The sequence below is a fragment of the Microtus pennsylvanicus genome, chromosome 21 (assembly GCF_037038515.1).
Source record: "Microtus pennsylvanicus isolate mMicPen1 chromosome 21, mMicPen1.hap1, whole genome shotgun sequence".
Classification (NCBI taxonomy): domain Eukaryota; kingdom Metazoa; phylum Chordata; class Mammalia; order Rodentia; family Cricetidae; genus Microtus; species Microtus pennsylvanicus.
In genome coordinates this window covers 32,317,089-32,343,634 of record NC_134599.1, presented here as the reverse complement: position 1 = coordinate 32,343,634, position 26,546 = coordinate 32,317,089, and the positions used below count along the sequence as shown (strand labels likewise).

General features: G+C 43.1%; 2 protein-coding genes across 2 annotated transcripts in view; both read right to left on the bottom strand.

Moving 5' to 3' along the window:
• Nucleotides 1-10,641, bottom strand: part of Dync2li1 (dynein cytoplasmic 2 light intermediate chain 1) — a 32,869-nt gene extending 22,228 nt beyond the window's left edge. Inside the window, exons 1-4 of the mRNA XM_075955202.1 lie at nucleotides 10,507-10,641; nucleotides 8,830-8,947; nucleotides 6,388-6,422; nucleotides 4,599-4,668 (exon numbers count right to left, since the gene is read on the bottom strand). Coding sequence (XP_075811317.1) covers nucleotides 4,599-4,668; nucleotides 6,388-6,422; nucleotides 8,830-8,947; nucleotides 10,507-10,514 — 231 coding nt within the window. The 5' untranslated portion in view covers nucleotides 10,515-10,641. The remainder of the gene's footprint in view (nucleotides 1-4,598; nucleotides 4,669-6,387; nucleotides 6,423-8,829; nucleotides 8,948-10,506) is intronic.
• Nucleotides 10,642-14,453: 3,812 nt separating this feature from the next.
• Nucleotides 14,454-26,546, bottom strand: part of Plekhh2 (pleckstrin homology, MyTH4 and FERM domain containing H2) — a 108,901-nt gene continuing 96,808 nt past the window's right edge. Inside the window, exons 26-30 of the mRNA XM_075955211.1 lie at nucleotides 25,424-25,569; nucleotides 24,240-24,369; nucleotides 20,724-20,810; nucleotides 18,975-19,109; nucleotides 14,454-17,145 (exon numbers count right to left, since the gene is read on the bottom strand). Coding sequence (XP_075811326.1) covers nucleotides 16,960-17,145; nucleotides 18,975-19,109; nucleotides 20,724-20,810; nucleotides 24,240-24,369; nucleotides 25,424-25,569 — 684 coding nt within the window. The 3' untranslated portion in view covers nucleotides 14,454-16,959. The remainder of the gene's footprint in view (nucleotides 17,146-18,974; nucleotides 19,110-20,723; nucleotides 20,811-24,239; nucleotides 24,370-25,423; nucleotides 25,570-26,546) is intronic.

The window sequence follows — 26,546 nt, the reverse complement described above, 5'->3', positions numbered from 1 at the left end:
CATCAGATCTCATTACAGATGGCTGTGAGCCACCATGTGAGTACTGGGAACTGAACTCAGGACCTCTGGAAGAGCAGCCAATGTTCTTAACTGATGAACCATCTCTCCAACCCAGAAAATTTAAGTAACACATTTAGGATTCTGGGGTTCCAGATAAACATAAAGCAGTGAAATGGAACATTTTGATTCAGAAATATAGACCTCAGAAGTGGACAAGGTGTGCAGGTAAGCCCCGAGAAATGGGGGACAAGGCAGTGAGAGCCCGGAAGTGCAGCAGGAGACGGGGATGAGCTCGTCTGAGCTCGTCGTGCTTTGCAGTTTGGAGGATCCTTTAGCTAGGAGGGTCTTATGGGCCAGGCAGCCATGTGGTTTGGAACAATCTGACCCAAGACCACCTCCCAGGACTGTTCATTGGGGTGTTTCTCCTGCTGCCCACTCTCAGGCTGATGTTCAAGGCCTCTGTACTAGGAGCTGACAAAGTGTTTCCAACTAAAACTCATAGTGAAACATTTAACCCAACCAAGTGTGGAGCTCTGCGAATAAATATAGAAAATTCCCTGCTGTGGCCCAATTAGAGGAAAAGCTGGTGAAACCCGGTCACGTGGGTTCTCAGGTACCTGCTGTTATGAACTAGAATGGGCAAGAGGCAGCAAAGCAAGTTTTAGGTGAGTATACATTATTTTCCTTTTCGGGGACAAATTCTTATCCGTAAAGTAACTGTACAATGTTGCTGCTGTAGACATTTGAGTCACTGATGTTTGTGGAATGAATCCTTCTTCACAGGAAAACCTCTTAGGTCACACTGTGACAAAGCAGGGTTTATAGCCTTCTCGAAAGCCGAGCTGGTGAGAGCTCTTTCACATTTCCCACACCACGAACCATCTGAATCACAAAACCGAAATCCTCCTGCATCGCAGTAAGTTATCTTTTCTTTTCTTTTTAATTTCTCAGTTTTAATAACCAACTTTCATTGGTGGATCCAGGAAGCAATAACAGGCTTTTAAAATTCTTGACACATTTACATCTGTCATCTAATCCTCTCTTTCTTTTTTCTTTTGTGATACAGGGTCTCACTATGCAGTCCTGGCTGGACTGGAAATTGCTGACATTGCACTCACAAAGTTCCACCAGATTCCACCTCCCGACTACTGGGTATGTGCTACCACATTTGGTCATTCTTTAATACATTATCTAATAAACATTTGAACTAGATCATTCTATACAAATGTGTCTTTGTATGGGAATAGTAGAACTTTCTATTCGAGATGGTTCTTCCACACACTTAAATTTAAGAAATGACTCCCTCTGGTTCTGAGACTTCCAAAAGCAATTCTACTTAGGAATGTCTGTCCCCATACCATATACTATTCTAAGTTCTTCCTCTGTGCTGAACCACTTCTGACATCCTCTGCACAGACACTAAAACAGACGAAAATAGGAATAGTTTCATGGCCTGTAGTCTCCAATAGTACTACCAACTTTTAGATTCTTCTCGCTCCCAAAATGCTGTGGGTAAGACTCATGGACTAAAGAATGCTAGCCAAACCCTCTACCACCGAGCTACAGTTCCACACTATACCTTTAAAAACACCAGCAATTTAGATTTTGAACAGTATATTTTCACAAATATTCCACAGTCAAGCCCCATATTTTTAGAGGAACCAAGAGTAACTCCTAAAATAGATCCGGTGATTCAGTCACAGCTGTAATGCCAGCCCTCAGGAGCTTTGAGGGATCGTGAGTTCAAAGCCATTTAGGAGCACATAGTGAGCTCCAGATCAACTTGGGTGTATAAGAAGAACTTGTCTGTGAACTAAAACAGAACCTCCAGGTGATGGAGAGAGGACTCGGTGACTAAAGGTGCTTATTGCTCTTGCAGAAGACCCTGGTTCTGTCCCATGCATCACTATCGGGCAGCCCTCAACTGGCTGTAACTCTAGCTCTAGACAATCCCATGCCTTCTTCTGGCTTCTGTGGTCACCTGATTCTGTGCAAACACTCACACAAAGATACACATGCAAATACATAATTTAAAAAATACACTTTGGAGTTACCATGCAATATGTGTGAGTGTATGTGTGTGTGTGTGTGTTTGTACACACACATATGCATAGGTGGTGTCCTTTTGTATATGTGCTGCTTTTATTGGTTAATAAAGAAGCTGCTTTTTTCCAATGGCTTAACAGAATATAGCAAGGCTGGAAGAGATATATATATAGAGAGAGTAGGCGAAGTCAAGGAGAAGCCATGTAGCCAGCACAGGAGATAAATGCCTCCGCTGGAGCCTGCCAAAACTTTGCTCATAGGCCATGACCTAGCAGGGATGCACAGATTAATGAAGATGGGTTAGTTTAGGATATGAGAGCTAGCTAGAAATACGCTTAAGCTATTGGCCAAACAGTACTGCAAATAATACAGTTTCTGTGTGATTATTTCGAGTCAGGGTGGCCAAGAAACAAACTAGTGTCCTTTGCCTACAGGTAGGGGGGCAAATTCCACTAGAGATCACATGCAGCCAAGTAAAACCTCCAACATTTGGAATGGGTTACCTTTCTGTTAAATTGCTGGCCAACGGGGTTCCATAGTTTTCCCCCACCTCTCTCAAACATCACAGGCTATTACAATGCTATTGTTTACCCTCCAAAAACAGATGGTAAAGCCCTACTGCTGAAGACATCACTTATTTATGTCATTGAACAGGGAGAAGTTGAGCTCACACACAGCTATAAGCTTCATATCTGCTGATTAGCATTCATAGTATCAGGAGAAAAGTAAACATTAATATCACCTAGCTACAAACTCTGCAGCAGTGACCTGTCTGCAAGATATACTTTGCAAAACTGGCACAAAAGTTATGGGAGCAGGGCTGGAGAGATGGCTCAGTTGTTAAGATCACTGCCTGCTCTTCCAAAGGTCCTGAGTTCAATTCCCAGCAACCACATGGTGGCTCACAACCATCTGTAATGGGATCTGGTGCCCCCTTCTGGCCTGTAGGCATACATGCAGACAGAATACTGAGAATACTGTATACATAATAAATAAATAAATCTTTAAAAAAAAGTTATGGGAGCAACCAGCCACTTTTTGATTAGATTTAAGGCCCATGCCATGAGATGCAACCTGTGTCTGACACTGTTAATGAGGTCAAGAACCTGAGTCTAGCCAGGTTATGGGCCTAGAGACAAACCTACTATTATTATTCTTCTAAATGAACATAGCAATAAAATGACAACGGCTATACCCATGGATCAGTGCACTGCTCATGTCTCATCAGAGAAGCTTCTGGTAGTAAATGGTGAGTAACACAAGGACCCACAACTGGACACTGTGTAGAGAGTGACGGACCTTGGGGCATTCATCACTAATGGACGTCTTTATTGTATCCCTGCCCTCAGGACTCGGGGATCTATGTGGAAGGGGAGATGGGAAGATTGTTAAGAGTCAGAAGTGGTGGATGAGCCCCAGGAAATAACGTCTTCCCTACACAACAGGGCTGTTGTTTATAACACTTATAAAGTCACAGAGACTGTGAGAATGTACAAGCGATGCATAATATTAAGCTAGATAAAATCCTGGCACAGAGAAGGGGAAGCAGGCATCAAGTTCTTAAGCAAGAAACTTTGAAATTGATACTTGCTGAGAGAGGGAAAATCAGTTTTCCCCAATGGAGTGCCACTGGGTGTACCAACCACACTCCAAGGCAGGCCCCGCGTGCAGAGTGACGAGTTGGCAAATACAGAATGATTCCACACTTTGCTTTTCTGTGTGCTTTTGTCCTTATTGTTTGGTGGGGTTTTGTTATGTTTTTATCTTCTTTGTTTTGTTTACTTGGGATTTTTCCTCTTTTCAAAGAGAGAAAGAATATAAAGATGAGTGAGTGGAGTGGTGGAAAGGATCTGGGGGGATGTGGAGGAGGGGGAAAGTATGTTCAAAATATATTGTATGACAAATCTAAAAAAACAACTAACAGTTACAAAAATGGAGATATCAATAATGTTATTTTCATTTGAAAAATAGAAAAGGTTTCATCTATATAATTACTATAAGTATGCAAAGAACCCTATATCACTAAATTTCAAAGAAATCTAATTTCATGCTGAGCCTGTTGTCACATGCTTATAATTTCAACAATACCCAGAAAGTTGAGATAGGAGGATTGCAAATGTAGGAATGCAGGGTCATCTAGGCTACAGAGAGAGTTTTAGGCCAGCCTGAGATACATAAGATCATATATATATATATACACACACACACACACACACACACACATATATATACACACACACATATACATATATATCCCAGAACAAAAGTATCATATAAACAAGGAACTCAAGATGTTAAGTTGGCATAATTAGGTCAAAGAACTGTACAAAAGTTGTGAATAAACCTTTTTCAATACTTTAGGATACAACAGGGAAAGCGAAAATGTTTTCACAGGTTAGGTAAGCTTCCCATCAGCGGAAGTGCATGTGAGGTTCAACAGCACACGTCTATGACATGCACCATTGGCATGTTTATTTTTTGCAGATCACACAAAGCCATCTCAATATCATGGCTCCCATCTGCGGCAGGAGCTGACTTCGAAGTGAACTCACTGTGTTGTGCCCCTTTGTTCTTCTTCCGTAAGTATATTCCAGAGCTAAGGTTGGCTTTGCCGGCTCATCCCTGTACGACAAAGGCAGAACTATTACCGCGATGGTGGAACAGGTTTCTTATGCTACCATCCTACTGTTTGTACTTCCGCTTAAACACTTTGTTAGTAAAGAGGGGACCCTGAACACCAGCCTGAGGTACACTTATAAAGGTGTTATTCCACACGGCCCAAATAAGCCCTTCAAAACCACCATAGAGGTTTTAGTGGCATGTGCACGAGCCAGTGGAAAAGCGGTAGCTGGCAGCATCAAGGGCCACGCTGGGTCACCAGCTCTCTGAATCCAGGCCATGTGGGAAATACCGACTTGTTTGCTCAAGCTCAGTGTCAACTGGTAAGGACACCAAGGGAAGACTTTTATGTAGTTCTTTATTTTAAATTTCAACCCAAATATGAACAATGGCATAAAACCAACAAACAACTTAAAAAATATTCAAATTATTTAATAAATTATTCATGCAAGTTTAAATTGTTTGGTAAGCAATTATATGCTATGTATTTATTTTTAATTTGGTAAGAAGTACATGAAGTAAATTTTACTGTTATAACCATTGTGAGTGTGCATTTCATAGTATGAAGTATATTCATTCACATCACTGGGCAGACAACCCTCATGACTTCTCAGCCTGTAGAACTGCAACTCCACATACATTAAACCATTTCCCATGTCCCTTCCAGTCCCTGGCTACTGCTGTCCTCCTTGTTTCTGCTTCTGTGGGATTAACTGCTCTGAGTATCTCATACAAAAGGAACCAGAAAGTTTTGTGTGCTTCGTGATTGGCTGATTTCACTTAGCATAGCAACCTCAAAGTTCACCTACATTGTAAAATATGACAATTTATTTCCCTTTTTAAATGAAAGATTTACTTATTTTATGGATGAATGTGGGCCTACATGCATGTATGTGCGCCATGCACACGTCAGGTGCTGTGGAGGCCAGGAGGAGCTGGTTCCTTTGAGTCACAGATACCACGTGGGTGCAACTCCGGGTTCTCTGCAAGAGCAGCATGTGCTGTCCAGTGCCAGAGTTCTTTCCTTTTGGAGCCTGAATAATATTGTATTTAGTTTTAACTTGAAGAACAAAAACCACAAGTTTAAGATTTGTGATTTGTATATTTCTAAGTGTTGAAGATTTTGAACTTTATCTTGGCAGATATCATCCTCAGGATACACACCAAGTATTATTTGGCTATATTTCCTTAAAACATAAGTCTTTCAGGAAGCAAGAAGCTTCCCCTAAGACAAAATGTCTAACACAGTCAACCCACAATTTGAAAGATCATTGTATATCTGGGTATACTTCCAGAGAGGGCTGAAATGAACTATTTTAATTCAATGTTGCAGTTGTACTTTATCTTAAACTAATGCTACACTGCATGATTTATTATAAAAACACCGATTACAATCATTGTTCATACAGGCATAGATTAGGCACAATAAAAAGAACTTAAATACCAAGGCAGCATAGCCCAAAAGAACATAAGCACCACTGGAGGTTGGGAGATGGTGGTAACACTTCTCTTTCAAACAGGAAATCTAGTATCAACCCCATATTGTTCAGGTTCTTCTTAGTCTTATCTTTAAAGGCGCTCTTAAAGATTGTATTTGAGACTGAGAATTAAATACTTAGAATCTCAAAACTGCTCTCCTTCCATATCTTTTGGGGCTAAGGTGCTCTGCTGCAGCTGGAACAAGCGTGATTGCTGTCTAACAAAGGCTGACATAACACTCACCTGTCAAGACACCTTAGAATAATAGTAGTCTTTCCCTAGAAATTAAACAGAAAGGATCCCACGTTATTGTTGCCTACATGCAAAATTTTATTAGTGTTCGTAACTGTGGCCCAAAATAGCTTCTTAAATCACTTGAGCGATAAATTACCTGGAAACTAAAAACTAGAAACTTTCAGAATCACTTGAAAGTTTGATGAGTGGGAAAAGTGAACTGTCGACTTTCCATCACAATCTAACCACACCGCTACTATGATTATAAAGTCCCGCAGATGACAGGTATTAGCCGATCACATCTCACTCTAGGGGTCACCTGACAGCTGTCTTAAACTTTCTCTTTACTCGGCAGTGCTAATTACTGGTTAGGCTGATTGCTGTATTCTAAAATCTCTCCGTCCCAGTTGTTGAAGCGGAAATGAAGGGAGAGGAAAACATACAAATACAAGATGCGCTGTAGGTAGGCGCAGAGCCGACGGTGCACATACTCTGTTGAAGTGCCTTGTTTTCATCCAGAGACTTCCTTTTTAGGAGTCAGTAAATGTGGGCTTTAGACACTAGCCATGAAGCTTAACCCACACCCTCCTCAGAGGCTGGTAGGTTGGTTCAGTGAAAACGACTGAAGGACTCCTTGCAAGGAAGAGATGTGAAAGGCTCAGCAGGACAGGCCCACTGCAGGAAGTCTCTGGGTGTCAAGGAAAAGTTTGGAAAACCCTAGGTTGCTAAAAAGACAGACTATTTTACTATATTTCTCTCTCTCTCTAATATATATATATATATATACATATATATTTAAATTTTTATCTATCATAAAAAGCTACATTCTTTTTAGACCAAAAAGATGGTAATAAGTCATTCCAGATAATATGTGCAACCAGATCAAGTGAACTCTTTGTGAGGAGATAACTGGAATACCATAAGCAACATGCACTGATGAAGTATGGCTGGTGTGATACAAAACTGAAGCACTAGAAACCTTGATAGCAAACAAACTGATTACGGCAATCCACACAAGGAATATGCAGCTATCAGGTATGGCAATGTAAAAATCCATTTACATGATAAGAGGTCAATTCTGAAATGCCTTTTCCTGCTTCCTTTATACATGGATGCTTCTGTCTACACACGTACACATGCACACACTGATGGGCATTATGCTCCAAGTGTTTCTAACTGCAGACCTGAGAAGAGGCTGAAAAATATGCTTCTGCATCTGTGATTTGGAAGTCATGCTGTTCCTAGATATGAAAAGGTTCAAGAGAAAGCCATGGAAGTGACATGTTATTTTCTTCCAAAACTCCTAACTTTTTTCTTTCAAACCTTACCTTATTTTTATGTATTATTTTTATGTGGTGGTAGTTTTGCCTATGTGTAGGTCTGTGCACAATGTGTACTGCTGGTGTCTGAGGGAGCCAGAAGAAGGTTTCAGAACCCGTGGGACTGGAATAACAGCCAGTTGTGAGCTGTCATTGGGTGATAGGACCCAGTGTCAAACCCAGGACCTCTGGAAGAGCAGCCAGTGCTCTAAACTGTTGAGCCATCTCTCCAGCCCCAACTTTTTTCTTATTATATAATTGTTTGTGCCAATAAATATAATTTTTAACAATAATGGAGATTAAAAACCCCAACTGAGGATATCTAGTGTTTTGGAGATATTTCTGAGGAGATGCTGAGACACATCAGGCTGCTCACTGAACATGTAGCCCCACTGGTTTAGACCTTCGTTTCTGGAAGTTTCTTAGTTTTTCAGTACCCTTACGTAGAAGCATGAGACACAGAGAATGAAAAGTAACATGAACTCCAAGTAGAACAGAGCGTGATGCTAATGGATTCCAGCATCCAACAGCTCTCAAGCCAATGCTACATGGATTCCAGCACCCGGCAGCTGGCAAGCCTTGGCCTTTCGTGGACAGTGTCACTAGCAGCCTTTGCTCACAGGAATTCTGTGTGTGGACATGATACATCTGTTCTCACTGTGTGGCTACAATCCACACTTTTAGTACATGTAGCCAAGTGACCTTACAGAGAGTGGGGACTACCATCTCATTTCCTCCACATTCTAAAACAACTAAGTCTTTGATAAACATCACTAACACAATTCAATTATTTCTTCATAGAGATTCCTAAAAGTAAAGTCAGAGTTCACAGTGTGAATGCTGTTAAGACTGACCTAATGACTTAGGGGTGGACTCAGACATTTAAGTGGAGCCTGGACTTTATATGCAATCAAAGCAGAAGAGCTGAATACTTTGAATTATGAAATAAAAATAGTTAAGGGTCTTTCTAACATTTTTTTCACAGTATAACTTTTCCTAGATCAATGACAAGCCCTTCCTAATTCAGTGAACATTCAGAGTTGAAAATATGTAGATTTAATCATAGCATTAAAGTAAAATTTGTTGCTGATTGCTAAATTATTTCAATAACTGAAAAATATTAAAGTATTACCCCATTTTTACTGCCAATGAAGAAAACAGATTTTTCTCCAATTTCAGCTCCATTCCCTTCACTTCCATGACTTCTCTTTTTTTCCACTTCAGCTTTTGCAATTTCCCAGAGAGTTTCACTGCATAAGAGGTAGAAAAACAAAAGCCAGAGAAACAGAAGGAATTCTTAGAAATAGCTATTTCCAGCAGAGAAACTTTATTTCAGTAAGATTTATAAAAATACTATTTCCTGGAAGTCAATAACTAGGTAAAACCATGAAGGATTTTTCTAGCACCCTTCACCTGGAAACGGTTGGTGAAGAATACTGAAGCTGATAAGCAGAGTGCCTACTTCCATTCCACTGCTGTGATAAAACACCAGACAGAGCAGGCTTATCTGCCCCACAGTTCCAGGAGTCATGGCAAGCAGGAAGCTCAAGGCAGAAGGAGCATGCCACAGCTAGTCCTGCCAACAGTCAAGAGTCAAATGCAAGCATGCAGACACGCATATTTGCCTTCTTGGGTACACTCGCTGGCCAGGAAGCTCCTGCGATCTCCTGACTTTAACCCCTCCCCAAATACCTGAGTTTACAGACACCTATCCTGTCCTTGCTTTTCACCAACCTCAGGTCCTCATGATTGAGCATCATGCACTTTATCCACCTCCCAGTCCTAAGTAAATATTTGTTGAGCAGCTAATACATGCAGGCCTCTGTGCTAATCAAATCTGTTTCTTCCCCTCTGAAATGTCATTTTTTTTTTAAAAAAAAAATCTGCTTTCAGGGCCATAGTGATTGTTACGCTGTCCCTGCTCATTTAGTTGTAGGCGCTGGCCTTTTAAACTACAAAAGTTATTGATGGTCTATAATTATTACTAGACAAGAACCAGAATCCGGGATGCTGATAGGGTTAAGTGGTAACATGCCTGCCTAACATGCATGAGTCTTTGGGTTCACATTTCCAGTCCTGAACTTCATAAACAACCGCAGTTCACGCCAGAAGGGGGCGAAAGATCGCTGGCCCTCTACTCTACATCCATGTAGGCCATTTGGTGGTTCAGGTACTTTAAAGGACCTTGCAGAGATGAAGAGTTCAAATGTATTTCACAAGCCATCAATACCCCCAACCCTCCGCCTTCAAGGAGGTGCTGCACCTTCGCACCACGAGGTAGGGGGCTCTGAGGAGGAGGCTTTGTGATCTGGTTCACCATTGCCTACCCTCCAGCCTGCAATTCAAGTGGCACTCAAGAAACGTCTAGCCGGGTGGTGGTGGCTAACGCCTTTAATCCCAGCACCTGGAAGGCAGCGGCAGGAGAATCTCAGTGAGTTCAAGCCCAGCCTGGTCCACAAAGCGAGTGCCAGGACAGCCAGGGCTGTTACATAGAGAAACCCTGTTTCGAAAACAACAAAACGAAAAGGAAAAGAAAGTAACGTCTATGTAATCAGCGAAGGGTTGGAGTTGATGAGCTTTCCTAGTCGTTTACTTTTCTACTTGTTTGTGATAGAATCCTCAAGCTCTAGGCCTATGGGATGTCCGGGGTGGTGCGGCGGCGCGGTAGGTACTGTTGCGGTCCAGGCCCACAATCTCCCACCCACAGAGCCAGGGCTGGGTACCTACGCCGCACCCTCCCGTGCCCCTTCCATGTCCGGGTGGAAAAGAGGGGAGGCTATGAATGCCTCGCTGGCCGGTTCAGCAATACCTGGGCATGGTGACTGTGCAGCCCCAGTTGTCCTGGGATCCGCGTGGAAAACAGTTCTGACCACTGCAGGCAGCGAGCTCCTACTTGGGCCTGAGAATGCCGGGGGCTCCTTGGTTGCCATGACAGCGACGTGACGTCGTGCCGAAGAGAGGTCTCATGGGAAGTGTAGTTCTGTTTGCGTCTCAATTTACAGGATGTCAGGAGTACGGTATGGTGAGGGTCCTCTTGCATCTGGAATCAAAACTTGAAATTTTTTTTTCTTTCGTTTTGTTTTTATTTCTACTGAGTGCCAGCTATATGCCAGGGGCCTTTGCTCTCTTGTCTTAACTTTGGTCCCCTCTCTATCGCCATGATTTGGGAGTAGAAGCTGAAACAGTGTTGAACTGTTACCGAATAATTTACTAGACGAAGACAAACTCAGCAATGAAAATCAAAACAAGGCGTGCAACTTTTCCCATTTTCTGAACGTTTGGCTGCATGATGTTTTAGGAAGCAGTACATTATTTATTAATAAGTCAATGAAGTGTGTGCCTCTCCTACATACTTAATACACTTTATGAAGGTGGATTATATTTGTTTGAACTTTGTGGGCTTTTTATAGACACCGCTCTTTATAGGAATCCCCACAAAATTATATAGACTATTTCCATACACAAAGCCCTGTGCTATACAGAGTAAGAAAACTCAGCCTTTAAAAGAGATGAACACAGATCACTGTGACCATAATTCAAGGTGATCAAACTATTGTAGAGGAGGTCCAGAAGTGGCCACACCTGAAGAACTGGTCGAAACATTATGGCAGGTTTGGTATTTGACCTGTTCTGAATGTCGAATAGATCCAGGCCTAAGATCCCTGAATATTTGAAGGAAATTCTCTCCAACACTCTGCCTTTGGGCTGTTTTTATAGTGTGATGTTTAAGAATGCGGGATTTGAAGTAAGATGAATTTAGAGTCAGTTCCTACTGTGTAGAAGATTGAACTCAAGGCCTCCCGCAAGTCAGGCACACGCTTTACCCTGAGTTCCACTCTCCCTTAGCCCTGTTGACAGATTTGAACGAAGAGACATAAGGAGCATATTCCTGGAAATGAAGCAAACGTTGGTCAAAGAAAAGAGCACCCACTTCAGATAATGTCCTTGAGAATAAACTCTGCCCAAAGGGTGGAGCATTGTGGAGCTAGGAAAGCAAAGGCTGCCGTCGCACCATTAGAAGGGGCTAAAATGAAAGTGGTCCAGTAAAGGAAGGATGGTTTCAAAGACGGCTGATACATCGCTCTCTGAACTGGCCTCCATATTCTGGTGCTAGGTAGCCTGTGGCTTGGAAACCGCGGTTATAGTGATGACTTGGGTCCAGGTGCTTAGAATCCCTGTGTTTTGCTGAGGAAGCCAGGTTGGTATTGATAACAACTCTACACTCGAGTAAGATCCTGTCTATTCCCCTTTATATTCCTCTCTCCACCCAGCCATATCGCTCCTGTCTCCACCTCCCTAGTGCTGGGATTAAAGGTGTGTGATTCCCGGGTGCTGGAATCACCTTTATATGAGCTCTGTTTCTCTTTTAGACTGATTCAATCTTGTGTAGCCAGGATGGCCTTGAACTAACAGAGATCCATCTGCCTCTGTCTCCCAAGTCCTGGGATGAAGGTGTGTGCCACCACTCCCTGGCCTGTATGGCTGACTGCATGGTATGGCAGCAGCTCAGAAGGCTACAGGCACATGTGGAAACTGGCTGGAGAGTTATGAACCGTCTGGAAGCATAGAAAGCACCTGTGGAGCTGAGGTGGAAGCTCACGTTGGGCAGGTAGGCTGGACTGCTGTGAAGGACCTTGTCATCTGAGTTTGCCTGTATAGGTTATGACGAACCACGTATGATTTTACGAGGGCCATGCTTTGACGGGTCCTGTGTTTCAGTGAGGTGATTTTGTGCAGCTGTGTAGAAGGTTTGGGAGCCTGGACTACCATATGGAGACTATTAACAACAGCCAGGAAAGTGGCAGAGTTTTTGTATCTTCCCCCTATGTTTTTCAACGTTTCTTGCAGGAAAAAAAGAGAACAGGAGATAGGACTCAGGGCTAGAATTCTGTCGAGCATGTGAAAAGCCTTGCAGTGAGTCCCTAGCACTTGAGAAAAAGAGAAAGAAAAAAAAATAGAAAAGAAAAGCAGGAAAGAAGATTGGGAAATGTTTATCCCAGGAGAAATAAACATTCAACATTTTGATGTCTTTCCTCAACTTCTTGGACTTAACACTGTACTGTGGTTAGAATCTCGGTTTTAAGCATGTATTCCCATATATAAAGTTATAAAGTCATCAGAACAAGACATGCTGGCCACACATTATTCTACCAGGCAGATTCGTTTTCATAATTTCTTTTGGCATTCATCCAATGCTGAGTTGGCTTGGCATTAACTTGAAATATGAATTGGGTTAAGCAGAGACATTTCTTTGGATTTTTTAAAATTATGATTGGAAAAAGCAGGTCATTCCCTTTAGGAGACAATGACCATATGTTCTGCTAAACGTAGTTTAAGAATGTGAAGCAGATACACTGATATGAACAGACAGTCCTGGTGCAAGTCTCCAGGGTTTTCCTGAGGCCTATGTTCTTTTCTTATGACTTCATTTAGTTATTTGAGGCTTCCTAGGATCTTTGTAATGAAGATAAGGTAAGTGAATTTTCTCATCGCTTTCTGAATTAATTCAAGTTGAATTTTAGAAATTTACCTGAAACATCTCGGCTTTCCCAAGATCCAAGTCTATGCTCTACCAACTGTATTAGATAGCAGTAGCGGATGAGGGGGAAATCCTGTTGACCAGGTGCTGACGGGACAGAGGAAGAAAAGCAACTTCAGAGGAATGTGCATTTGAGCGAGCATCTGGAGGACCACCAGGGATCCCTGGGTAAGGCCAATAGTTACTGAACGGGGGCCACAGCATCAGTGCTGCTGACGGCCACCTTTCCCAAGGGGCACTGTCACTATGTTCAACTTAGGGGAAGCTAACATTTGACAAATATGGCACAGTTTGGAGCAAGTACCATCTCATCTCATGCCAGATTCCTGCTCTGGCCTATCCCCTTTGTCATAGAGCCCGCCTTCTAAGTTAAATGACCCGGAACATCTTGACACCACCTGACAACATGGAAACACCTAATGTCACTTCTAAATGTCCAAGTGTGAACTTAGCTTAATTTGGAGGGTTTTTTTTTGCTTGTTTATTTTGGTTTTTGTTTGCTTGTTTTTGAGACAGGGATTCTCTGTTGTAGCTCTGGCTGTCCCGGAACTTGCTCTGTAGACCAGGCTGGCCTCCAACTCAGTGATTGGCCCGCCTCTGCCTCCTAAGTGCAGCATTTATAGAAGCGCACCACCCGTGACCTTTGGCCTTAACTTGGAATTTAAAGGAGGTAAAAGGTTTCTCTTCTGGTTGTAAACCCTTACTTCTTTTAGGGAAGTGAAAACTGAGGGGAGGCGGAGCTTCTGTAGCAGAGAAGAGTCTGCACAGTTCCTTCCTGAGCCTCAGGGAACTCAGTCCCTCACAGCCTGAGCCTTAGCCCCTCAGAAATCAGTTTAGGGCTGGGCAGAGTACAGATTCTGTGGCAGCCCAGGGGCAGCCCACGGGGAACCTGGAGAAATACAGGTAGCTGTGATGGTCAGTTCTTCAGAATTATACTGCAATGCAACTAAGAGTTAAAATATGAACCTGGTCATATTTTTCTCTTTGGAAAACACTGGCAAACAATTGACTAAGAAAGATATTTTGGGACAAAGTCCCTTTGTAAGCCGTGGTTATCATTCCTTGTAAATTGAGTTAAATTCATTTGTAAGGAATGGCAGCATCTGACTTTTAGGGCACACATACACACACACACTCACACACACACACACACACTCTCTCTCTCTGCAGAACATTTTAAATTAGTTTTTAAGAACATAATCCTTTGAACTCGCTTAAATGAAATAAAGAGTTTTATTGGGGAAACACAAATTTCTCTTTGCCTCTTCACATAGTCTGTATGCATCCATATGCACACGTATTAAAATTACAATTTGTCTAAACAGCTTCCTTTCACGTGAATGGAACAAAGCCACGCTGAAGACAGACTGAATGCAGGAGGCGGCGATAACTGCCCCTCCCTCCCCAGCACCTCAGCTGTGACAGGGAAAACATTAGGGATTTCTTGAAGATTAGTCAAGAGATAATGTTCAACATGGGTCTCGCAAATCATTTATTATGACTGAAAGGGAAGAAAAGGAAAGGTGAGAAATATTACAATTAACTATGAAACATTATTCTCTGGTAACCAATCATAATAATATACTTGCGTTTAAAAAAAATGGCTAGATCAGTAATTTCCCAGGAAATAAAATTTTCACATCATTGGTTACAGAAAATTGACTTCTTTCCATCAAAATATTTTATTTCTGCTCTGTCAAAAACAAGCGTGAAGTCTAAGGCACCGTGGCTTAGGCTAAGCATTGGCTGCTTTGCAGTCTCAGGCTGGGCGTATGGGACTGCTCACCAGATGGTGAGGGAAATGTTGCCAAGAAGAGAGAGTTCTGCCCAGTCTCTGTAGCTTGCCTCCTAATGATTATTAAGCAGCTTTATGGGCACTCAAAAACACTACTTTACCCCGGTCAAAATCGCTCAGAGAGTCACCCCCAAACCGTCAATCATTTATTCTAAAAAATGAATTGGTTGATTGAACAAGTGATTGTGGCTCACAAGATGGATGGGGAAATTTAAAACCCCATTACAACCCCATTTCCATGGGGTTTTAAATTTATCTTTGTCTTTACCAAGATAATCCAATAGGACTCGAGCAGCGTGTGTCCTAACTTTGCTCCCAAGGGAAAAACATATTTTAAAGGTTCAGTGTGGGAACGGGACACTGCCACAGGAAGAAAGCAGCAGAGAGGAAAATTCAAGGGCTCTGCCAACAAATTAATTGGGCAGCTAGCATTTCCTCAAATTGGTTTAAAAAAATAATGGCACGCACAGTGATATATATGTCTAAAAATAAATACAAATATTCTACACATAAATAAAATTAGGTAGACTCGTGCTTATCACTATTACAGTTAAGATATTTTTATAATAGAATTTTCATATCTTATCACAGTTTCATTTTTTATCATGGATAATAATTCCATTTCTTTAACATAGCCTGGACTGTACTGGCCACCTATGTTGCTGTTTTGATTTAACTGTGAGATATATGTTCCTAGTGTGTTGAACACTTGCTCCCCCAGACAGCGATACCAGTTTGATAGGTGGTAGAAATTTTTGAGAGTTGGAGCTTAATTAGAGGAAGTGAGTCACTGGGGACACGCTTTTGAAGGTGTACCTGTCCCTGGTCCCTTCTTGCTCTCTGCTTCCCATCCATCATGAGGTGGAGAAACCTCGTACGTCACAAGCCCCGCCACCATGGGGCTTCTCAACTGCATGAGGCCGAGCAGCCAGGGACAGAACCCTCTGAAACAGCAAAAATAATCCTGTCTCCCTTGGGTCGTTTCTGTTAAGGATTTTGCCACAGCAGTGGGATAACTATCAAACACGGGCATCTCAAGACAACTTCAACTGAAAATTTACTTCCTTTGGCATAAGTATTTTCTATTAAAATTTACTCTAGAATTACTTTTAAACTCTAATCAGGAAAGACTGTGTGACGGACCGAGCTTTAAGGATCTCCTTTGTTTCCAAAGATATAAATTCATAACAAAGCAAGGTCAGATTGACCTAGCATGAAACACAGTGAGATGGCGGGACACCCTTCCCGCGATCTCACGCGATCCTGGAGGGCAGGGACGCCAGGACTCAGCACCTCATTTTGATTCCCACACTCCAGTGATGTGCTGAGGCCGCAGGGTCCACACGTTCTAATACCACAGAGGAGGCTCTGGTTAGCGATCGCCTGCCTTCTCATGCCCTGACTCACAGACTCAGGAGATTTATTGCACTTACTCTAAGAATTTCCCCCCTGCATAATGTTCCCACAGCTGATTCTCAAACTGACCCTCCTCTTCCAAGTACCACTTCATTTAGCTAAAGGCACATTTAATTATAGTACTTACATTTTTTTGGCAGTGAGTTTTTCCAGATAGTCAACTGGTTTACCAAAAGAGAGTCTGGAATCTCCCTCTCAAAAGACTGCCAGGATATTTCAAAGCAAAAATGGGAAGCCTTATTGCACCATGTCTGATGGCCAAGAAGGGAGATGGGGTGGGATGGAGACAAATTCTAACCTACTGTGTCTAAGACACCATGAGTGTGTTGGCACATCTTACGATTCTGTTTTATTGTTATCTGAACATTTACGTCAGATAAGAGAGTGACCCATCACTGCTCGGGCCTGGAGGGGTGGTGTGCGCGCCGTGGCGGCAGCGTGTAAAACACTCGTCTGTGGGTGGATGCAGCCACTTCGTGGAGGATGAGTGAAAGGTTCAGGCTCAGCAGTTTTCAGAGTAAGGTGGGGCCTTTGGTGGGCCTGCTGTTCGACAGGACGGGCTGGCTTCCGTTGGCCTTGGCTTGCGGTCCCTGGGTCCTGGCTGAGAGCAGCGCCGGGGCCGAGAGGTGGTGGAATGCTGCCTTTTGCTGGAAGAAGTTGTTGATGTAACTGGCGATCAGAAGGGTGATTTCAAGAATCTAAAATGAGAAAAACTGTCCTGTCAGGTTCCTGAGACAGTCTCTCCACTGTCCACGGGTAATTTTAGCCCCATTTGCTCAGCCTACCACCATGCCCGGCTCGTTAGAGCAGCAGTTCGCAACTTGTGGGTCTCGACTCCTTTTGGGGGTCACGACTCCTTTTGGGGGTCACATAGCCTGCATATCAGATACTACAATTCCGTAACTGTAGCAGGATTACAGTTATGAAGCAGCATCAGGAAGAGAAGCACTGGTCTAGATCAAATGGGGTTTTTACATGCCTGGCACCATCAAGTTAGCAGCAAGAATGGATCTCCAAGCCCAGCCAAGCTAGGAAATGTGACGGTCAGCATTAAGAACGTTAGAGCATCATCATGTCAATCTATTAAAACTGAAACACTGAAGCTACTGTGATCTTTTGTACTCCGTGGCTACCTGCTCTCACTTAAAGCACAGAACTTGTCAGAAAAGATACCTATGACAAACCAAACAAACGGGGCTTGACAAATGGCTGGGAGGGTTAGGGTACGTTCCGCTGAGCCTGGGGTCTAGAGTTAGATCCCTAGGGCCCACGTTGGGGTGGAAGGAGAGAGCTACTCCCAAAGTTGTCCTGTGGCATGCACACAGAGACAAAAGCCAACATCATAAATAAATGTAATAAAACACCTTTTTAAGTAGAAAGTTTTAGGAAAAACAATTTCTCATCCTTTTTACTAAAATTAGATTTTTTTTTTTCAGTGCTGGGGCTTGAACCCCCAGGGCCTCACTCATGCTAAACAGAGACTCTGCCACCGGCTACAGCCTCGAACTGGATTTATGTGTTAGGATGTAATCTTTTCAAAAGTTGCCTTACCTAGAGATGCTTTGGTTTGTTAACTTTCATAAAGGGGCAAGTACATCTTAACTATCAAACTCTGCTCTTTAACAAGTCCATAAAACAAATAGCCCCAAGTAGGTAAGACCATGCAAAGTTGTAGCGAGCTGCGTGGTATCACACCTGATGGAGATGTATAATCAACTCCTATGGCTAAGGCCTGACCTATGCTATGATCACGCAATGATTATCAGCTGCCTGCATATGCGTGAACCTATGGGCAGTGCCCACCTGGCAGTTCGGGGTTGGCAGCCAATGCCTACTTAAGGTATGAGAGAGGAAAAAAGGAGAGAGGTCAACAGAGGGAGAGAGGAGAGAGAGAGAGGGGAAGAGAGAGAGAAATGATAGAAGTCCTGGAATAAACTGCAGTGAGAAGAGCTCCGGTGGTCGCGTCATTCCTTGCTGGACGAGGGTGGCCGTGACACAAAGTAACCCACAACAATTTCATAGCTCTTCACACACACTTTTTTGAGACGGGGATATTAAGTAGCCCAGGCTGCCCTGAACTTTCCCTTCCCGACCATACTCCTGAATGCAGGCAGATGACCACTACTTTTGAAACTTCTTCACCAGCAATTGGCCCGTATTGGAAAATTTCAGTTAGTTCTGTTTGTTTTTGAGACAGGATCTCTTGGTAGCCCTGACTGTCCTAGAACGTATTATGCAGACCAGGCTAGCTTCCAGCTCACAGAGATCCATCTGCTTCTGCCTCTCAAGTGCTGGGATTAAAGGTGCGCACCACTATGCCTGGTTTATCACTTAGTTCTTGCTAAAAGAAGCAGGTTGTATCAAGCCATGTTAGCAAAACAAATTAGAACTCAGATCAAGTAAGCCATGAGTTGTGCTGAGGGTTGCTTAAGCAAGTCCCCTTTCCACCCGCAACACCCTCTGTGTGAGAAGTGTCTTCCCAGGAAAGACCAGCCAGTTAAAGGCTGGCAGAAAGTGTTCCACTCACCTTGGGTTTTGCCATGGCAAAGAGTAACTTCTCCGTTGGTCTGTCTTTTGAATGAGTATTAATGACGACCATAAAATCGTCCTGATACCCTCCAAAGGTCATCAGGCTCCTGTACACATAGCTGACCATTAATCTCTTCAACGAAAAGAGAAAGGAACTGTTACAGGTGTTCACTCTCAAAGAAGACGAGAAAACACTGATATTAATTATGGCAAATGCAAAAACAACGCTCTAAGGTCAAATCTATTATGATTAATGTAAGTAACAGTCATACTATTTTATTTATTATGCTAGTTTATTTAAGAATCGTCGGCCTACACAATCAAGTATACATCTGACCCTGAAAAGCTCAAATTAGAAACGATGAACACCTATATTCACAGCACCCAGGTACTATATTCTTATATGTCCGCCCAGATCTGATTATTTTTAAGGTCCAAATGATCGAGCACTGTATTGGCAGATCCAGATGGCTCCCCTGCCAGGGAGACGTGGGCACAAACAGAAACAGCACCATGCACTTCGTTCAGCATCACCTTCCTGTGACAAAGGTGGCCACGTGAAGTGACTGCAGAGACAACTGGCTGCTGAATAGCTAAGCCATTGTGTTATTATCTTACGTGGTGTGTGTGTGCGCGCACACGTGTACACACACACCAACAACAACAGTGGAAGAAAAAAAGCCAGAGGCCATGAATTTGAAAGACTGTGTGTGTGCATGGGAGGGGTTGGAGGGAGGAAAGGAAAAGGGGAAATGAAAAATAAAATAAAAAAAAACAAGAAAACTTCTGTGCGCGCTCTCTCTCTCTCTCTCTCTCTCTCTGTCTCTGTCTCTCTCTTTCTCTCTCTCTCTCTCTCTCTCTCTCTCTATTGCCACAGGTAAGGGTCTCCCACCATATATTTAAAGCAGCAGTTATAACCCACCAAACTGAGACATTTATGGTTGGGTGCATAGCTCGGTGGCCAGGCGTTTGTGAGGTCCCGGTACAATAACGGAAATTACCAAATAGCCTATAACTATGGTAGAAAAAGGTAACTTAACATAGATAAATGAACAGAAAAGGAATACTTTGATTTTTTTTAAATACATATTTTGAAATTTTGAGACAAGATCTTGCTACATAGCCTAGACTAGCCTTGAACTCGCAACCTTCCTGTCTCAGTGTCTTCAGTGCTGGGACTAACATGTGCCACACTGTCTATTTTAATTATATGCGCTATGTTTTAGTCGATATGTAACCTTATTGTAAGCTAAACTGGTGACATTATGGAAAACTATACAAATTATGCTATAGAAACTTCAGTGAGACTGAAATTTAACTTAGGCAAAGTTTCTACTTTTTAATATCTTAAACATTCTTATTTTATATAGAAAAAAACCTGTGGAGGGCTGGTGATGTAGCAGGAAGGGTGCATGCTGTCAAGGCTAACCACCTGGGTTTGATCCTTGGGACCCCACATAGTGGAAGAAAAGAGCTGACTCCAGCAAGTTGTGCTCTGACCTCCACTTGAGTTTACACACACACACACACACACACACACACACACGACCTGTCTCACCTGTTTGAAAACACTGGATTGTAACATGATTGTACCTGTAAAGTGACCGCTACAGCGTCAGGGAGAACTGTCTTCTAAGCTCAAGGGAAAATCAGAAACAGCAATTCAGAATCTCAGAACCTCCTGCTTACCATCCCCTGAGCAACGGAAATAGAAGATTTAATTACGGATACCAGGGTTTAACCTTACCATGGAGGTGTACTCTAAGATGCTCAATCCATTTTCGTGGATAGCCAGCCACACAAAAGTATTGCCAGATGACGACGGAGCTATAGGCTGTGGAGAAGTGAAAATACGCTGAATTATAGGTGCTAATCAAAATTACAGCCATATTTTTCAGTGTAAACGCATATAAAATCTGCCATTAAACAAATCCAACAAAAAATGTGCTAAAAAAATCCTTTTAATAGATGAGGCAGTGTGGTATACTGAAGTGAGTTATGGATTTGTCCGAGACCACCTGACTTGCAGGCTCTAATCTTTATTTGGTAACGTGTGCATTTGGACAAACTTCTTATACCACCAAGTCTCAGTTTTCTTATCTTTCACACAGGAATGCTAATTTTTTTCTTTTTTTTTTTTCTTTTTCTGAAGCTTTGGAGCCTGTCCTGGAACTCGCTCTGCAGACAAGGCTGGCATTGAACTTGCAGAGATCGGCCTGCCTCTGTCTCTTGAGTGCTGGGATTAAAGGCGTGTGCCCGACTAGGAATGCAATTTTTTACATCTTGTTTTTGTTTCACAATTGTAATAGTTGTCAAAGGTTTTAGGGTTTCTGTGATGACCACACTCCTCAGGAAACAAAACACACTGCTGAGCTTTTAAGGCGACTGAGGGACTGTGGTGACCTGCACATACTTCCCTGACAGTCAAAAAGGAAAAAAAAAAGAAGAAGATTATATGATTGATACGTACAAGAAGTACTGGAAATTCTCAGAAAATTTTTTGAAGGCCAAAACAATTAAATTTTTTTAAGTAAAAACAATCTCTTGCCATGAGTGGTGGCGCACGCTTTTAATCCCAGCGCTCGGGAGGCAAAGGAAGGTGGATCTCTATGAGTTCAGAGAAACCCTGTCTCAAAAACAAACAAACAAAACAAAAAACAAAAACAAAAACCCCAAAACCAAACAACTCTTTCACAGGCATTGATTTCTAACAACCAAAATTCTAACAAAAACATACTTCTCTTAAGTCTTAGAGAAGCTGCCAAGCCTCCAGACAAGGAGGGAGGCTGAATCTTACACTGTAGATAATAAATCTCAAGTTTGAAGGTTCAGAAAATCTCAACTATAGGGTTACCGCTGTCTCTACTGAGGGTGGTTTCAAATGCCAGCGTCAGAAAGTACCAGGGCTGGGCATGTGCTTGGCGTGGAGTGCTAAGGCCTGGGTCTAATCCCCAGACCATACATCACAAGGCTGATGGTGGATTGTACTGGAGGACGGACGGTGAGTTCCTCTTGATGAACATCCGACAAATGGATAAACAAGTGTGGTACCTGAGTGCAGGTATGTGAGGGATTAACAGTCAGTCCTCGAAGAGAAAGGGAAATCTGACACACGCTGCAGCCCAGGCGCGTCTTGAAGACATTACCCAAGTACAACAAATGATGGGGCACATGTGTTCCCCAGAGTTACGCGCACTCTCAGAAACAGAGGGTGGCCCTCGAGGATGCCAAGGGGGATGGTATGGGAAGGTAAGTGTTTCTCATGGCGCCAGAGTGGCAGGTAGAAGATAAAACAAGCTCTGGAGGATGGGCAGGTGTGATGTAGTGTGGACGACTTGATGCCAGAGCACCATCCAGTTAAGACTGGCATGCCGGCAATTTCATGTTGTGTATTTTTCCCATACTAAAATAATAACAATGATAATAATGGTGATGATGATGACAACAAAGGCAAGGAAAGTGGCTTCCTGTTCTACAGACAGACAAATGCCGGTCCTAGGACATCAAAACAGAGTGTCATTAGCAAATGACACAGAAAAACATACCAAGGGCGCTGAAGTTGGAATTAAATTCATTGTAAAAAGGTTCACATTTCAAGTGTAATGACCAATTATTCATCTCTTTTTATCTTTTTTTTTAAAGATTTATTTATTTATTTATTTTGTATACAGTATTCTTTCTGCGTGTATGCCTGAAGGCCAGAAGAGGGCACCAGACCTCATTTCAGATGGTTGTGAGCCACCATGTGGTTGCTGGGAATTGAACTCAGGACCTTTGGAAGAGCAGGCAATGCTCTTAACCACTGAGCCATCTCTCCAGCCCCTCATCTCTTTTTAGACAGGGGCTAGGTTGGTCTCTAATTAGTAGGCCCAAGACTGCCTCGGTCTCTTCAGTGGCTGGGACTATAGAAGGGTTCCACCGTGCCAGGCTGGGACTATAGGAGGGTTCCACCGTGCCAGGCTGGGACTATAGGAGGGTTCCACCGTGCCAGGCTGGGACTATAGGAGGGTTCCACCGTGCCAGGCTGGGACTATAGGAGGGTTCCACCGTGCCAGGCTGGGACTATAGGAGGGTTCCACCGTGCCAGGCTGGGACTATAGGAGGGTTCCACCGTGCCAGGCTGGGACTATAGGAGGGTTCCACCGTGCCAGACTTACTTTTTATACAAGCAAGAATAACAAAACCCTTTAACTCTCTGCAAGTATACTGTATGGATGTATGATACTAACATGTATAATTTTTCTGTTATCTCAGTGTATGGCTTCTAGTTGCAGTAGTAAAAGCAATTGCTAACCTAACAGTCAGTAAGCCAGAGGTAGGAGATGCCTGGGGTTTGACTTTTCTAGTCCATGTTGTTTATTCAAAGATGAAAAAACTGAGATCAGGCAGTTTGACCAATTTGTCCAGAGTGGCTTAGCTCTTCAGCAAGTATTTATTCAGTGATAACTGCTTCCAAACCCTGACGGTGGGCACCGGAGTATGGTAGGATCACTCTCAAAGAGTGTGCAATGCATTAGTGAGGAAAACAGACTACAAGACAGGACGGACGCATCTTTGGAGCCAAAGGGAGTCCCAGGGGGTACCATTTAAGGAAAAGGAAAGGAATTAAAGGGCATGGTGTGGGGCTGGAGGAATGGCTGGAGGTGAGAACCTGTTCTCGGTATGCTAGAGGAATGGCTGGAGGTGAGAACCTGTTCTCAGTATGCTAGAGGTCCTTGATTTAATGCCCAGTACTGGGAATTCAAAAACAAAATGCTGCCCAGCCAAAGACAGCATAGGCTTTTCCTCAGGGGCCAGAATCAGCCACCTCCCAGGCAGGGGTCTCTCTGCCCAGTGTTTCTGCAGTCTGTTCTGATCTCTTCAAAGGGTACTTAACCACACAGCGCCTTGTTTACAGGCCTGTTACAGCACAGGGCTAAGCTGAGACCCACCCTAAAGTCTGGTAGAACTCACTGGAGACTGTACTTCATGTGTCCCCGGAGCTGGACGCAGTAAATGCTCATTAATAACTAAGCCAATGAGTGGTGGAGTTAATGAGTGAATGAGGGTTAGTTCAGCTAGCTCTTTCATCTTCTGATGACTGTGTGTCCGGGGGACCTTCCCTCCCGTTCCCCCTTCCCCCAGAATTCCTCATTGGTTTCTTTAAGTTGCGGGGAATTTCCTTATTTTTAAATAAAACCAAAATATGCCATATCAGGGGTAAATCTGGTCAGCCAGGTTCACGGAGGTTTTTATTTGTGTCCTTCTTCCCATTCTTTCTTACTTTTGCAAAAAACAACTTGGCACCAAAGAACGGCCACTTCCTGGCTACTGTCAAGTAGATGCGCACACAGTCAGCCGCACTATGTCCCCGGAGGGCCATCCATCTGGTCGAGAGTCGCTGGTAGAGCTGCCTGAAAAGAGAAAGAAAGAAAGAAAAAAAACCAAATAAACAAACAAACAAAAAAAAACCAGACAAAAACAAGACACAAAGGCAGAGCTGTGGGGCTGGAGAGATGGCTCAGTGGTTAAGAGCACTGCCTGCTCTTCCAAAGGTCCTGAGTTCAATTCCCAGCAACCACATGGTGGCTCACAACCATCTGTAATGAGGTCTGCTGCCCTCTTCTGGGCTGCAGACATACATACAGACAGACTATTGTATACATAATTAATAAATAAATAAATTTTCTTTAAAAAAAAAACAAAGGCAGAGCCGTAAGTATGCTGTCATCCTCCTAGACAAAGTCCCCTTCAGCCCATTCCCAAAACCTTTGATCCCCCCTCACCTCTTTGGAGAACTTTCACCAAATTCTCCCATGATATTCAAGCACACAACTACCAAGTAGATCTTTATTATCTACACAGCTAACAGCAAACCTAAGTGTAAGTCAGTTTGACAGGCAATTTCTCCTGAGAGTGTTTTCAGTTTTCGAAGTTCAGTGGTGTCCAAACGGTACAATTTGGAGAAATGCTGAGTTCATTTCTTCTCAGACTGAGCCCAGGGGCGGCCACTTTCATTATATAGGCAAAAGTTTCTTTATGATCATGACTAACCCAGGATTAAGATCAGATGACACGGTGGCCTAATTTACGGCCATTTTTATTTAAAAAGTTGTTTCAAAATTGGACGTGGTTGTACATGCCTGTAATTTCATCATTTTTGAGGGAAAGGCAGGAGAACCGGGAGGTTAAGGTTATCTTCAGCTACATACCAAGTTTGAGGCTAGCCTGGGCTACACAAGACTGCCTCCAAAAAAAAAAATCACATAAGCTTATGTCATCACGCAATGACTCTATACTTCAAGCATCATGCTGTGGGTGACAAACAGATTCTAAAGTTTTAAAAGACATCTTAAAATATGTAAAAAACAAAGCAAAACAACAAAACTCTTGAGGGGACATTGGAATTAAGCATTCTAAAAGATTCAAACATAAAATTGTACTAAAGAGCTGAAAATAGCGTCTTACCGCAACTGTTCTTCAGAGCAGCCATCCCTGTACCTTTTAGGGTAAAATTTTTCTATGACTTGTTTGAGGTTTTGGTTTGCTTTGCACTGGTTAGTCACATGCCCGGCTGGAGTTGAGAAAGGTCTCTCAAAATCCCCAATCTCCACCTGGTGGGAGAGCCCCCAAAAGAGAAGACACGGGACAGTGAGAGCAGCCTCCAGAAAGACAATCTCTACCGCTCTTTCCTGTGCGCAGCTAACACAAGTCGGCCTGCCACGATTGCGTGGCTGGAAAATTTAGGATCATACGTCTGAGCTATTGTTTTTAAAACAGAAATTTCACTTGAAACCTAACTTAGGAGAAATTTTGTGACAAACATTTCGGTGCCGTATCTACTCGGAACTCCTGTCCTAAGTTTCTTTTTGTGGTACCGCGCTTGAAGATTCTGAGGATGGCAAGTTAAGAGAGAAAGGTTCACTTTAGCGCACAGCTGGTTCCACTTCCCAGTCCAGGGCAGTGAAAAAGCCACTGTGGTCACGCGAAATCCGCGAGCAGGTCCAGAGAGCAAAGGACGCATGCGTGCATTCTTCCGCCCGCAATGGGATGTGACCAGTAACATGAACTGTGAGCCGAGGGAAACCACTTCCCCTTAAGGGGCTCTGAAATACTTCGGAGTGTCCGATTGCAGCAACGGAGAAGAAACTAAAACACCCTCTTAGTAAATATTTGCTGAAAGAGAACAGCCTTATTACCGAGTTAACACAGGATCGTCTTTCATTGTAAAGTCCATTCTAACCACTGGTAAATAAGGTGAAATGACAGTCGACGATGAAAGGGGAGGAGACGACTAAGCAATCTGGCAATTTAAATCTGGACTCTTTAAGGGTCTCTATTGCATACAGTGGTAGTGAGGACCCCACAGTCTCATGACTTTCCCCTAGAATTTCTCTGTGAATGTTTGTGTTCTCACCAACTCTTCCTATTTATTAGCTGATTACTCTCGGGAATACAGCCTTTCATTCCCTGCTCTCCTCTGCAGCGCAAATTCTAATTGGTCTTAATAATAAAAACCTGGAGTCAGATACTGGGGGTGAAAGCTGAAAGATCAGAGAAGCAGAGCGGCCAGTCACTAGTTCTTACAACT